Raw genomic sequence first — 15,043 nt, forward strand, 5'->3', positions numbered from 1 at the left:
GGCTTCTTACTGCTAGCCTAATCTCTGAACATTGTACAGTCCATCTCAGATCATACTGAAAAAGGGAGGAGTATCTAAAATTCAGAGTTAGTGAGGCCATGAAGCTAATTGTCAGTAAATGTACTAGCTTTTTAAATTTCCCACAGCAACACCCTGACCAGTGTGTATCTACCTGGTCTTTCAGCTAAATACAACTAACAGTTAACTTGGACTGTTTCTATGCTGTATGACTGACTCGGAGTCCTGATGAAAAACTTGGACATGCTAAGTGAATGAGCTAGAACATGGCAGAAGGAATAGAATGCAAGTTAAGTGTGAAATTTGGCAGAAAAAAAAAGCAAGGGCAAAATATTTAAATGGTGGCAAGTTCGGTGATCAAAGCGGGGCCTTGTTCACAAGTCTCTAAAAGCTAGCATATACTTGCAGCAAGTAGGATTGCAAAAAAATGGTATGCTGGCCTTCATCACAAGGGGATTGTAGTAAAGGATTAAAGATGCAGTTGAATAGATCCTTGGTGTGACCACACCCAGAGTATTGCAGAAAGTTTTGGCCCCTTTACCACGGAGAGATTTATGTTATTTGCCACCTACAGGGAGTATAACAGAAGTTTACCAGATCAATCCCTGCAGTGATCAGATTATTTCATGAGGAAAGATTGGAGAGACTGGGTCTGCATTCCCTGGAGGTCCTAAAAAGAGAGGAGTGACCTACCCAAAAACAGATTTCTGACAGGGATTGGCAGGGTAGACGGATAGGATATTTCCCCTGGCTGGTGAGTCTACATGATGTAGATATGCAGGTGTTGGCCTGGGGTGGACAAAGTCAGAAGTCACATGAAACCAGGATATAATCCAACAGGTGTATTTGAAATCACAACTTTCAGAGTCCTGCTCCTTTGTCAGGTGGCTACAACCTGGTGTCATGTAACTTCTGACTTGATCAGTCTAAAACCAAGGGATTTAATCTCAGAATAAAGAGTACGTATTTAAGACCGAGAAGAGGAGGAATTTCTTCACTCTGATGAATCTTTGGAATTTTCTACATCAAAGTTGTGGAAATTCAATTAGAGCAGGATCAAGACAATAATTGATAGCTTTCTGGAGCAAATAACATCAAAGGATATGAAGACAATGCAGGCTATTGGCATTGAGGTAGACAATTAGCCATGATCTAACTGAATGAAAGAACAGATTCAATGGGCTGAGGGGCCAAATTCTGTTCCCAAGCTCTTACATCCACAGTTCCAGCTGCATCACCATGCCATCTGTAATAAGTATCCTCTTGTCATGTGATACAAATTGGTGCTCCCCTAAGTTTGGTTTCTTGAATGTCAGTCCTGAAGCGTGCAAAATCAAAAGCTTAAACTGTTGCTTTTTAGCTAAGTTTCAGTTCTGGGGCATAGCAAGTGTAGTCATAAAAAAACCCACTACTCGCAGAAGTCGAAGTTAGTTTGCAAAGGGGTGGATAAAAATAAATAAAAAGTGATCAAAAAGAGCAACTGGTTAATAGACAGAAGAGAGTTAGAAAACGGAAACAAGTAAACAGTTACAGGAGACTCTTGCACATGACCAAGTTGGTTAAAAAAATAAATTGGAAGAAAGTTTACAAGGCAGAACCATAATTGAGAGGTTCAGATGACATCATAGTCTACTTGATTATACTGCAACCTCATCAGCAGGATATTTTTAAGCTGTTTTAAAATACTCAATCTGGTCTTATTACAAATGAACTCACTTCCTCCCACTTATTATGCCGCACTGATTATATCCCTCCAAAATTCCAGTGACTGTATTTTACAATTAAAACTCCAAAGGAAACAATTACATCTCACGGAGTTACAATTGTGTCATGGTGCTAACAATATACCATAATTAAAGTCACTGACAATCCTAAAATTTCAGCACTATTCCTGAGGGAACTACAACATTGTCATCTGTTTCAGAAATAAAATAGTCAAAAACAACTTATGTAGGAGAGGGAGGCCAAGAAGTGAGGCAAACAGGGGAATGTTAAGGCTCATGGCATCAATCCCAAATGAAACATCAAGTAACTGAAACATACATAACCTCTCTCTCCCTTCATGGGATGTAGGCATCGGCAGCAGGGCCAGCATACATTACCGACCCCTAACGGCTCTGGGAAAGGTAATGGTGAGCTGCATTCTTAAACCAAAGGAGCATCTGCAGTAATGATACACACACAGTGCTTTAGGAAGGGAGCTCCAGCGACACTGACGGAATGACGATATATTTCCAAGTCAGTGTGGTGAGGGGCTTGGAGGGGAACTTGCAGGTGGTGGTGCTCCCATGTATCTGCTGCTGTCTTTGTCATTCAAGGCAACGTTTGTGCTTAGGTGTTCGATCGAGCAAGGGACATGGTGCAGATATAACTACTCCAAGCAATACCCCAATCAGAAAGAGCAATACAATTAGAACTTTGGTATTACATTCAGACCGTCGACCAATTGCTCCCATTCAATTAGATCACAAGTTATCTGAAGCTCAAATCAATGTGTCCATCTTTGGCCGATATCACACCACAAAACTCTTGGTGTTACTGAGTATTGGGACAGTGCCACAAGCTGAGCTCCACCATCCCCAGAATTGTGCCAAATGTTAAAGATTACCCCGATTTACTTCACTTTCAGATCAAGGTAGGTAGAAAGCACGGAACAGATTTCTGTACCAAACAAGAATGATTTATTCCAAACAATTAGACTCTAGCTTCTGGTAAACAGATATAAACCATTGGTATTCAAAATGACTAACACAAACACACTAACACACACAAAACAGGTGTTTGGCAGAGGTAGAAAAACTGCAAAGTCAGTTCTGACATTTTTGCTTCCTGCTTTCGATGATGAAATGATCCTTTGGCTAGCCAGACCACTTGTTGCTCAGATGCCTTTCTCTGCACTTGGAAAATGTCTCGGATTTATCCATTCAAAAGTTACACCTCACAGCAACTTTGAGCTGTAAGGAGAGGCTGGATAGGCTGGGATGTTTTTCACTGGAGCAGAGAAGGTTGAGGGGCCTTATTGACATTTCTAAAATCATGATAGGTATAGATAAGGTGCAGGGCAGCTGTCTTTTCCCTAGGATGGGGAATTTCAAGATCGGAGACATATTTTTAAGTTGAGAGGCGAGAGATTTAAAATAAAACATGAGGGGCCTTCTTGTTTTAAACGCAGCATGGCTCATGTGTGGAATGAACTTCCAGAGAAAGTGGTGGATTTAGGTAAGTGCAGGAATAGGCAAGGTTTGGATGGTTATGAGTTAGGAGCAGGCAGGTGTGACTAGTTTAGTTTGGGATCATGGTCAGTTAGGACTGGTTGCACCAAAGGGCTTGTTTCCGTGCTGTATGATTAACTGCTCCAGTAAAGGGAACTGGCATTCTTCAGGTTTCTACTGATTGCAGAGAACAGACTGCTGCTGGACTGGGAGAAGATGATCACCAGTGTTCCCTCTAATTTTAACTGCAACTCAGTCTTTGGAGGATTCTGTGGGGGCAGTGACTTCCAGAACTGAAGTCAATGCCATGATCAGCATGCCAACTCCATGCACTGAACATTGAAGCAGCTGTAGGAAGCTTACAGCGAATATTGTTCATCACACCGCTTTTGCTCAGTGTCTCTGCAACCTGTTTCCAGCTTCAAGCTGCTCAGACAACAGAGATCCAATCACATAATTGTTGGCAAGCAAAAGGTCTCAGTCATTGATGACTGTCACTATTCCACTGACCATAAACCTCTTGTCACAAAGAGGAGCTGCATCAATACATACCCTCAGTTCCAGATTCAACCATTGCTTGTTCCAACAGTTGATTATAATGCCTGGTATCGGGTTAGTTGCCCTCAAAACTGCAGCCACTCGCGAGAGTGGCTTTAAAAACCAGGGTTCATTTTCATTTCAGTAAAGACATAAAAATAAGAAGACAGGACTTGAATTGATTTTACTCTTGAAAATGTCACGCCTTTCAGATGATTTCAGGTTTCCATTACTATTTATGTGAAAAGGTGCTTCTTAACTAACCGCTAAGTAACAGTAGGATTTTGTTTCTGCACATTCACAGGATGAATGTGTCATGGCTTGGTCACCACATATTGCACACCCACTCTTGTCCTTGAGAAGAAAGATGTGGAGCTACTTTTTTGAACTGCTCAGTCCCTGGTATGTAGGTACACCAATGCTATCTTGGAAGGTATTTGACCCAACAACAGTGAAGGAACAGTGACATAGTTCCAAGTCAGAGTGGTGTGTAGCTTAGTAATCGCAGTCCCAATCATCTGCTGCTCTTGTCCTGTGTAGTAGAGGTGGTGGGGGCAGTACGGTGGCTCAGTGGTTAGCACTGTTGCCTCACAGCACCAGGGACCCGGGTTTGATTCCAGCCTCAGGTGAACACCTGTGTGGAGCTTGCACATTCTCCCAGTGTCTACATAGGTTTCCTTCGGGTGCTCCAGTTTCCTCCCACGATCCAAAAATGTGCAGGTTAGGTGAATTGGCCATGCTAAATTGCTCATTGTGTTCAGGGATGTGTAGTTAGGTGCATGAGTCAGGGGTAAACGTAGGGGAATGGGTCTGGGTGGGTCACTCTTCGGAGGGTCGGTGTGGACTTGTTGGGCCAAAGGGCTTGTTTCCATACTGTAGGGATTCTTTAAAAAAAAAAAGGAACTGGATAAGCTTCTGCATGCATGTGTAGTTGGTGCATGCTGTGACACTGTATCAGCGGTGACGGGAATTAATGTGAAGGTGGTAGATGAGTATCAAGCTGGCTGCTTTCTCCTGGATAATGTCAAGTCACAAAACGTTGGAGTTGCAGTCATCCAGAACAAATGGAAGAGTATTACATCATGTTCCAGCCTTGTGCTTTGTGGATAGGGAAATACAACAGATGAGATGGAAAGTTACTTAACATGGAATTTCTGGCTTCTGATGTGCTGTTGTTAGCACAAACATTTAAATGGCTGGTCCAGTTTAGTTTCCAGTCAATGGCAACACCCAGCTCGTCGATGGTGGGAATTTAGCAAGGGGAGATGGTTGGACTCACTTAGGTTTGTGATCATCATCTGGCACTTGTGTGGCACAAATAAAAGTTGCCACACCAGGCAATGTCTGGATTTTGCCGAGATCAAGCTGCATTTAGATACTAACTGCTCCCTTAACAAAGGAATGATGAATGGTGTTGAACATGGTGGAATCATTGGTGAACATGCCCCCTTTGACTTTAAGATGAAGGGAAGGTCATTATTGAAGCAGCTGAAGAGAGTTAGGCCAAGGACACTTTCCTGAAGAACTCCTGCAGAAGTGTCCTGGTGCCGAGATGACTGATCTGAGAGCCACAGCGATTTTCCTTTGTGTTAGGTATAAACCAAACCATTTGTCCTGCCCATTTTAGCATCCAAGTTTCCAAATCATCATAATAACAACAGTCATTAACTTTCATAACAGCTCATGTCTAAACAATCCTGGGGTTCTTCGGGAAAGAGCCACATGTACATTGTACCACTTGCTGCCTACAAGTCAGTAAAATAAAATTCTACTCACGTGCTTGAAGCAGCTGACAGGTGCCCCAATAAATTTATTGTTCCAAACATATTGACCCCAGTCAAAGCCTTCCACAGTGACTGCTGTAAAATTACATAACAGTGAAAAAGACAGCCTGCGGCAACATTCTTACAGTCAATAACTGAACAAGATAGCAACTGTACAGCATAAACTAATTGGGAAGTACATTTCTAGAAGTACTACTTTCTTTCCCCTCACACATTTACCCTCATCATGCCCTTTTGGTCACATTGTATCAGTTACCCAACTGTATCGGTCAACTTCACCAGGAACAAGTGCCTAAGCTTAGATGGGTGGGTGAGAAATTCCTAACGCTGATCTAACACACTCTTCCTTATGTGTGCACTTCACCATCTGGCTAACTGCAGCAAGTACACTGGCTAGATTTTCTTCTGTCAACCCAAGTTTGCCAAGGCCAATTGTAGATCATCTACTTGCACTCTGCTCCAGATTGGTTTCTCAGCACAAGTGAAGGGTCAAACTTAGGGTATTTGGTGATCTGGTTCAGGCAGCCACTAGATATGCTGGCTGAAACACAGGAAGCAATTTTTTTTTTGAGAACTGACTCGCCCTTGCACAGTGTAGCGTAAGATGGACAGTTGACCTCACTAAAAGGGGATCTGGGATGACACGGGGATTTTGTTCAATGCTGAGTGGGGCTGCAACAGATACAAGATATTAATAAACTTGCAGAAATTGCAATTAATTTTAGTACAGATAACTGAGGTACTCCATTTTGCTCAGTAAGTAAGGTGGTGTCATGTAACTTCAAAAATAAGAATCTAAATGGAATACAGGAGCAAAGGGAATACCAAGATATAAATCTCAAAATGGCAACACAAGTTAAAATTAAAAGCAAATCAAGCACTGATGTCTATTTTATAGGGATACAGAACTGAAAAGCAGAAAAGCTATAGAAATTTCTATCGAACTTTGGTTACTGTACTGTAGTCTTGCTTACAGTAGTCATGTTATTATAAAAGAATATAGATGCACTGGAGACTCAACAGCTATTTACAAACATTATATCAGTAGTCTGCAGTCATACTATCAGGACAGAACTAACAGCTGGCACTACTTTTCTTTTAAAAAATGAGAAAGAAATTAGAGAATCTAAAAGTATGAATGGCTTTGATCAAGTAGACAATATTTCCACTTGTGGGGGGAAATGCAAAAATAAAGAAAATCAATGCCAGAGAGTCATCAAGAAATCAAACAGGGAATTCAGAGGAAATGCCACAACCAAGAGAGTAACAAAAACTCTCCAACAGGAAGTAGTTGAAATGAATGGTATACATTTCAGGGAAAGCTTGATAAGATTAGCAAAGGAGTGGGGGGGGTGCTTAAGACGGTTAGGCTCAAGTGAGATTGGAGCATGGCATGGACTAGTTGTACCAAATGAACTGCTTCTGTGCTGCATATTATATATAACTCCACTTGAAGAAATGCAACCATTCAAAAATAAAAGGCATATAATTTTTAAAAATTGTCTTGATTTTTAAAATCTTTAATAAAGGACATAATATACTGTCAGGCTTGGTAACAGTGACAGTAAAGTGCTGCAGGTTTCCTCAGCTGGTCACACATTAAAGAGGGGACAGAGATTCTGCCAAGCTTGGAGGTGAATCATCCCAGGAAAGCATGCTTCCAGCTGTCAGATCGATGGGATTTCTTCGCAGTAACAATTTCTGGTCCCTGTTCTGATTAGATTAGATTACCTACAGTGTGGAAATAGGCCCTTCGGCCCAACAAGTCCACACCGACCTCTTCGAAGAGTAACCCACCTAGACTAATACACTTAACACTATGGGCAATTTAGCATGGCCAATTCATGTGACCTGCACATCTTTGGACTGTGGGAGGAAACCGGAGCATGGGGAAGAAACTCACGCAGACACTGGCAGAACATGCAAACTCCATACAGACAGGCGCCTGAGGCTGGAATTGAACTGGTGCTGTGAGGCAGCAGTGCTAACCACTGAGCCCCACCGTGCCGCTCTACACAAAAATTTGCAGATGACACAAATGCAAAACCAAATAGGATTTCCTCTCAAATAAATGATATCACACACTCAAAACCTCAATGCTTCAGCTAAATTGTTAAAACTTAAAGATGAATGCACAAAAATTCAGGGAAGTTATCCAAACTTTTAAACTTTTCCTTGCTGACCAGCATTTTTCAGTGCTATGCAAGATAACAGAAATGATCCATTACCTGCTTTACTCTTGGTTTGGTTCTGTTGGAGACTTGCCTGGTACTGTGCGTAGGCTGCCAATTTAGCCACTAACGGCTGTTTCTGTAGAACTTTTGCTTTCTTTGTTGGGGGTTTTCCCTTTTGAAAGGAGAATTAGGCATAAGTGAAAAACATATTGCCTATTCCTGCAATAACCAAATTAAATGCACTTGACGGAAACCACTTACTGTTAGGGATTGTCACCAACCTTAAAGGTGTCATTTTTGGAACGCTGGTGTCGCTGGTTAGGCCAGCACTCACTGCCCAATTAATTACCCTCAACAAGGGGGATTGTGAATTGTCTAACTGAACTACTGCAGTCAATGTGGTGTAGGGGCACCAACAAAGCTGTTATGCAGAGAGCACAAGGATTTTGACCAGTGCCACTGAAGGAAAGGTGATTATATTTCCAAGTCAACATGGCCCTTGACTTGCAGAAGAAATGCAGGTAGTGGCATTCTGAGATATCCACTGCTCGTCATTCTAAATTGTAGAGGATGCAGATTTAGAAGGTGCTATCCTTTCTAAGAGAATTAGGACGAAGAGGATTACCAGGGAAAGAGTGGGACCTATTAGAGACCAAAGGGGCAATCTATGCCTGCAGCCTGTGGATGAGGGCTTAAATGAATACTTCTCAACTGCATTCACAAGAGGAGAAAGACATTGTAGCCGGGGATGGAAAGGTTCTCAACCGCAGTAAGATTAAGAAGAAAGGGAGATTAGATTTAGTGGGCATGCTGGTGCATAAATCACCAGGGTTTGATGCCAAGGAGGAGATTGCTGAGGGCCTGCCAGAGATATTGAATATTTTGCTGGCCACAGGTGAAGTGCTGGTTGACTGGAGGATCGCTAATGTGGTTCCTTTGTTCAAAGGGCGCGCGCGAGAGAGAGAGAGAGAGGGAGCGCGTGCGGGAGAGAGAGAGCACGCGAGAGAGAGAGCGCGAGCGAGAGAGGGGGCGCGCGAGCGAGAGAGGGGGCGCGCGAGCGAGAGAGGGGGCGCGCGAGCGAGAGAGGGGGCGCGCGAGCGAGAGAGGGGGCGCGCGAGCGAGAGAGGGGGCGCGCGAGCGAGAGAGGGGGCGCGCGAGCGAGAGAGGGGGCGCGCGAGCGAGAGAGGGGGCGCGCGAGCGAGAGAGGGGGCGCGCGAGCGAGAGAGGGGGCGCGCGAGCGAGAGAGGGGGCGCGCGAGCGAGAGAGGGGGCGCGCGAGCGAGAGAGGGGGCGCGCGAGCGAGAGAGGGGGCGCGCGAGCGAGAGAGGGGGCGCGCGAGCGAGAGAGGGGGCGCGCGAGCGAGAGAGGGGGCGCGCGAGCGAGAGAGGGGGCGCGCGAGCGAGAGAGGGGGCGCGCGAGCGAGAGAGGGGGCGCGCGAGCGAGAGAGGGGGCGCGCGAGCGAGAGAGGGGGCGCGCGAGCGAGAGAGGGGGCGCGCGAGCGAGAGAGGGGGCGCGCGAGCGAGAGAGGGGGCGCGCGAGCGAGAGAGGGGGCGCGCGAGCGAGAGAGGGGGCGCGCGAGCGAGAGAGGGGGCGCGCGAGCGAGAGAGGGGGCGCGCGAGCGAGAGAGGGGGCGCGCGAGCGAGAGAGGGGGCGCGCGAGCGAGAGAGGGGGCGCGCGAGCGAGAGAGGGGGCGCGCGAGCGAGAGAGGGGGCGCGCGAGCGAGAGAGGGGGCGCGCGAGCGAGAGAGGGGGCGCGCGAGCGAGAGAGGGGGCGCGCGAGCGAGAGAGGGGGCGCGCGAGCGAGAGAGGGGGCGCGCGAGCGAGAGAGGGGGCGCGCGAGCGAGAGAGGGGGCGCGCGAGCGAGAGAGGGGGCGCGCGAGCGAGAGAGGGGGCGCGCGAGCGAGAGAGGGGGCGCGCGAGCGAGAGAGGGGGCGCGCGAGCGAGAGAGGGGGCGCGCGAGCGAGAGAGGGGGCGCGCGAGCGAGAGAGGGGGCGCGCGAGCGAGAGAGGGGGCGCGCGAGCGAGAGAGGGGGCGCGCGAGCGAGAGAGGGGGCGCGCGAGCGAGAGAGGGGGCGCGCGAGCGAGAGAGGGGGCGCGCGAGCGAGAGAGGGGGCGCGCGAGCGAGAGAGGGGGCGCGCGAGCGAGAGAGGGGGCGCGCGAGCGAGAGAGGGGGCGCGCGAGCGAGAGAGGGGGCGCGCGAGCGAGAGAGGGGGCGCGCGAGCGAGAGAGGGGGCGCGCGAGCGAGAGAGGGGGCGCGCGAGCGAGAGAGGGGGCGCGCGAGCGAGAGAGGGGGCGCGCGAGCGAGAGAGGGGGCGCGCGAGCGAGAGAGGGGGCGCGCGAGCGAGAGAGGGGGCGCGCGAGCGAGAGAGGGGGCGCGCGAGCGAGAGAGGGGGCGCGCGAGCGAGAGAGGGGGCGCGCGAGCGAGAGAGGGGGCGCGCGAGCGAGAGAGGGGGCGCGCGAGCGAGAGAGGGGGCGCGCGAGCGAGAGAGGGGGCGCGCGAGCGAGAGAGGGGGCGCGCGAGCGAGAGAGGGGGCGCGCGAGCGAGAGAGGGGGCGCGCGAGCGAGAGAGGGGGCGCGCGAGCGAGAGAGGGGGCGCGCGAGCGAGAGAGGGGGCGCGCGAGCGAGAGAGGGGGCGCGCGAGCGAGAGAGGGGGCGCGCGAGCGAGAGAGGGGGCGCGCGAGCGAGAGAGGGGGCGCGCGAGCGAGAGAGGGGGCGCGCGAGCGAGAGAGGGGGCGCGCGAGCGAGAGAGGGGGCGCGCGAGCGAGAGAGGGGGCGCGCGAGCGAGAGAGGGGGCGCGCGAGCGAGAGAGGGGGCGCGCGAGCGAGAGAGGGGGCGCGCGAGCGAGAGAGGGGGCGCGCGAGCGAGAGAGGGGGCGCGCGAGCGAGAGAGGGGGCGCGCGAGCGAGAGAGGGGGCGCGCGAGCGAGAGAGGGGGCGCGCGAGCGAGAGAGGGGGCGCGCGAGCGAGAGAGGGGGCGCGCGAGCGAGAGAGGGGGCGCGCGAGCGAGAGAGGGGGCGCGCGAGCGAGAGAGGGGGCGCGCGAGCGAGAGAGGGGGCGCGCGAGCGAGAGAGGGGGCGCGCGAGCGAGAGAGGGGGCGCGCGAGCGAGAGAGGGGGCGCGCGAGCGAGAGAGGGGGCGCGCGAGCGAGAGAGGGGGCGCGCGAGCGAGAGAGGGGGCGCGCGAGCGAGAGAGGGGGCGCGCGAGCGAGAGAGGGGGCGCGCGAGCGAGAGAGGGGGCGCGCGAGCGAGAGAGGGGGCGCGCGAGCGAGAGAGGGGGCGCGCGAGCGAGAGAGGGGGCGCGCGAGCGAGAGAGGGGGCGCGCGAGCGAGAGAGGGGGCGCGCGAGCGAGAGAGGGGGCGCGCGAGCGAGAGAGGGGGCGCGCGAGCGAGAGAGGGGGCGCGCGAGCGAGAGAGGGGGCGCGCGAGCGAGAGAGGGGGCGCGCGAGCGAGAGAGGGGGCGCGCGAGCGAGAGAGGGGGCGCGCGAGCGAGAGAGGGGGCGCGCGAGCGAGAGAGGGGGCGCGCGAGCGAGAGAGGGGGCGCGCGAGCGAGAGAGGGGGCGCGCGAGCGAGAGAGGGGGCGCGCGAGCGAGAGAGGGGGCGCGCGAGCGAGAGAGGGGGCGCGCGAGCGAGAGAGGGGGCGCGCGAGCGAGAGAGGGGGCGCGCGAGCGAGAGAGGGGGCGCGCGAGCGAGAGAGGGGGCGCGCGAGCGAGAGAGGGGGCGCGCGAGCGAGAGAGGGGGCGCGCGAGCGAGAGAGGGGGCGCGCGAGCGAGAGAGGGGGCGCGCGAGCGAGAGAGGGGGCGCGCGAGCGAGAGAGGGGGCGCGCGAGCGAGAGAGGGGGCGCGCGAGCGAGAGAGGGGGCGCGCGAGCGAGAGAGGGGGCGCGCGAGCGAGAGAGGGGGCGCGCGAGCGAGAGAGGGGGCGCGCGAGCGAGAGAGGGGGCGCGCGAGCGAGAGAGGGGGCGCGCGAGCGAGAGAGGGGGCGCGCGAGCGAGAGAGGGGGCGCGCGAGCGAGAGAGGGGGCGCGCGAGCGAGAGAGGGGGCGCGCGAGCGAGAGAGGGGGCGCGCGAGCGAGAGAGGGGGCGCGCGAGCGAGAGAGGGGGCGCGCGAGCGAGAGAGGGGGCGCGCGAGCGAGAGAGGGGGCGCGCGAGCGAGAGAGGGGGCGCGCGAGCGAGAGAGGGGGCGCGCGAGCGAGAGAGGGGGCGCGCGAGCGAGAGAGGGGGCGCGCGAGCGAGAGAGGGGGCGCGCGAGCGAGAGAGGGGGCGCGCGAGCGAGAGAGGGGGCGCGCGAGCGAGAGAGGGGGCGCGCGAGCGAGAGAGGGGGCGCGCGAGCGAGAGAGGGGGCGCGCGAGCGAGAGAGGGGGCGCGCGAGCGAGAGAGGGGGCGCGCGAGCGAGAGAGGGGGCGCGCGAGCGAGAGAGGGGGCGCGCGAGCGAGAGAGGGGGCGCGCGAGCGAGAGAGGGGGCGCGCGAGCGAGAGAGGGGGCGCGCGAGCGAGAGAGGGGGCGCGCGAGCGAGAGAGGGGGCGCGCGAGCGAGAGAGGGGGCGCGCGAGCGAGAGAGGGGGCGCGCGAGCGAGAGAGGGGGCGCGCGAGCGAGAGAGGGGGCGCGCGAGCGAGAGAGGGGGCGCGCGAGCGAGAGAGGGGGCGCGCGAGCGAGAGAGGGGGCGCGCGAGCGAGAGAGGGGGCGCGCGAGCGAGAGAGGGGGCGCGCGAGCGAGAGAGGGGGCGCGCGAGCGAGAGAGGGGGCGCGCGAGCGAGAGAGGGGGCGCGCGAGCGAGAGAGGGGGCGCGCGAGCGAGAGAGGGGGCGCGCGAGCGAGAGAGGGGGCGCGCGAGCGAGAGAGGGGGCGCGCGAGCGAGAGAGGGGGCGCGCGAGCGAGAGAGGGGGCGCGCGAGCGAGAGAGGGGGCGCGCGAGCGAGAGAGGGGGCGCGCGAGCGAGAGAGGGGGCGCGCGAGCGAGAGAGGGGGCGCGCGAGCGAGAGAGGGGGCGCGCGAGCGAGAGAGGGGGCGCGCGAGCGAGAGAGGGGGCGCGCGAGCGAGAGAGGGGGCGCGCGAGCGAGAGAGGGGGCGCGCGAGCGAGAGAGGGGGCGCGCGAGCGAGAGAGGGGGCGCGCGAGCGAGAGAGGGGGCGCGCGAGCGAGAGAGGGGGCGCGCGAGCGAGAGAGGGGGCGCGCGAGCGAGAGAGGGGGCGCGCGAGCGAGAGAGGGGGCGCGCGAGCGAGAGAGGGGGCGCGCGAGCGAGAGAGGGGGCGCGCGAGCGAGAGAGGGGGCGCGCGAGCGAGAGAGGGGGCGCGCGAGCGAGAGAGGGGGCGCGCGAGCGAGAGAGGGGGCGCGCGAGCGAGAGAGGGGGCGCGCGAGCGAGAGAGGGGGCGCGCGAGCGAGAGAGGGGGCGCGCGAGCGAGAGAGGGGGCGCGCGAGCGAGAGAGGGGGCGCGCGAGCGAGAGAGGGGGCGCGCGAGCGAGAGAGGGGGCGCGCGAGCGAGAGAGGGGGCGCGCGAGCGAGAGAGGGGGCGCGCGAGCGAGAGAGGGGGCGCGCGAGCGAGAGAGGGGGCGCGCGAGCGAGAGAGGGGGCGCGCGAGCGAGAGAGGGGGCGCGCGAGCGAGAGAGGGGGCGCGCGAGCGAGAGAGGGGGCGCGCGAGCGAGAGAGGGGGCGCGCGAGCGAGAGAGGGGGCGCGCGAGCGAGAGAGGGGGCGCGCGAGCGAGAGAGGGGGCGCGCGAGCGAGAGAGGGGGCGCGCGAGCGAGAGAGGGGGCGCGCGAGCGAGAGAGGGGGCGCGCGAGCGAGAGAGGGGGCGCGCGAGCGAGAGAGGGGGCGCGCGAGCGAGAGAGGGGGCGCGCGAGCGAGAGAGGGGGCGCGCGAGCGAGAGAGGGGGCGCGCGAGCGAGAGAGGGGGCGCGCGAGCGAGAGAGGGGGCGCGCGAGCGAGAGAGGGGGCGCGCGAGCGAGAGAGGGGGCGCGCGAGCGAGAGAGGGGGCGCGCGAGCGAGAGAGGGGGCGCGCGAGCGAGAGAGGGGGCGCGCGAGCGAGAGAGGGGGCGCGCGAGCGAGAGAGGGGGCGCGCGAGCGAGAGAGGGGGCGCGCGAGCGAGAGAGGGGGCGCGCGAGCGAGAGAGGGGGCGCGCGAGCGAGAGAGGGGGCGCGCGAGCGAGAGAGGGGGCGCGCGAGCGAGAGAGGGGGCGCGCGAGCGAGAGAGGGGGCGCGCGAGCGAGAGAGGGGGCGCGCGAGCGAGAGAGGGGGCGCGCGAGCGAGAGAGGGGGCGCGCGAGCGAGAGAGGGGGCGCGCGAGCGAGAGAGGGGGCGCGCGAGCGAGAGAGGGGGCGCGCGAGCGAGAGAGGGGGCGCGCGAGCGAGAGAGGGGGCGCGCGAGCGAGAGAGGGGGCGCGCGAGCGAGAGAGGGGGCGCGCGAGCGAGAGAGGGGGCGCGCGAGCGAGAGAGGGGGCGCGCGAGCGAGAGAGGGGGCGCGCGAGCGAGAGAGGGGGCGCGCGAGCGAGAGAGGGGGCGCGCGAGCGAGAGAGGGGGCGCGCGAGCGAGAGAGGGGGCGCGCGAGCGAGAGAGGGGGCGCGCGAGCGAGAGAGGGGGCGCGCGAGCGAGAGAGGGGGCGCGCGAGCGAGAGAGGGGGCGCGCGAGCGAGAGAGGGGGCGCGCGAGCGAGAGAGGGGGCGCGCGAGCGAGAGAGGGGGCGCGCGAGCGAGAGAGGGGGCGCGCGAGCGAGAGAGGGGGCGCGCGAGCGAGAGAGGGGGCGCGCGAGCGAGAGAGGGGGCGCGCGAGCGAGAGAGGGGGCGCGCGAGCGAGAGAGGGGGCGCGCGAGCGAGAGAGGGGGCGCGCGAGCGAGAGAGGGGGCGCGCGAGCGAGAGAGGGGGCGCGCGAGCGAGAGAGGGGGCGCGCGAGCGAGAGAGGGGGCGCGCGAGCGAGAGAGGGGGCGCGCGAGCGAGAGAGGGGGCGCGCGAGCGAGAGAGGGGGCGCGCGAGCGAGAGAGGGGGCGCGCGAGCGAGAGAGGGGGCGCGCGAGCGAGAGAGGGGGCGCGCGAGCGAGAGAGGGGGCGCGCGAGCGAGAGAGGGGGCGCGCGAGCGAGAGAGGGGGCGCGCGAGCGAGAGAGGGGGCGCGCGAGCGAGAGAGGGGGCGCGCGAGCGAGAGAGGGGGCGCGCGAGCGAGAGAGGGGGCGCGCGAGCGAGAGAGGGGGCGCGCGAGCGAGAGAGGGGGCGCGCGAGCGAGAGAGGGGGCGCGCGAGCGAGAGAGGGGGCGCGCGAGCGAGAGAGGGGGCGCGCGAGCGAGAGAGGGGGCGCGCGAGCGAGAGAGGGGGCGCGCGAGCGAGAGAGGGGGCGCGCGAGCGAGAGAGGGGGCGCGCGAG

The 15,043-nt window shown here is 58.1% G+C and overlaps 1 protein-coding gene across 2 annotated transcripts in view; it reads right to left on the bottom strand.

Annotated features, from left to right (window-relative positions):
* mbtd1 (mbt domain containing 1) overlaps positions 1-15,043 on the bottom strand; it is an 82,385-nt gene that overhangs the window by 40,195 nt on the left and 27,147 nt on the right. For both annotated transcript variants that reach the window (XM_043715170.1, XM_043715171.1), the window contains exons 4-5: positions 7,780-7,897; positions 5,544-5,626 (exon numbers count right to left, since the gene is read on the bottom strand). In XM_043715170.1, coding sequence (XP_043571105.1) covers positions 5,544-5,626; positions 7,780-7,897 — 201 coding nt within the window. The remainder of the gene's footprint in view (positions 1-5,543; positions 5,627-7,779; positions 7,898-15,043) is intronic.

Source organism: Chiloscyllium plagiosum, chromosome 24 (genome assembly GCF_004010195.1).
Source record: "Chiloscyllium plagiosum isolate BGI_BamShark_2017 chromosome 24, ASM401019v2, whole genome shotgun sequence".
Lineage (NCBI taxonomy): Eukaryota > Metazoa > Chordata > Chondrichthyes > Orectolobiformes > Hemiscylliidae > Chiloscyllium > Chiloscyllium plagiosum.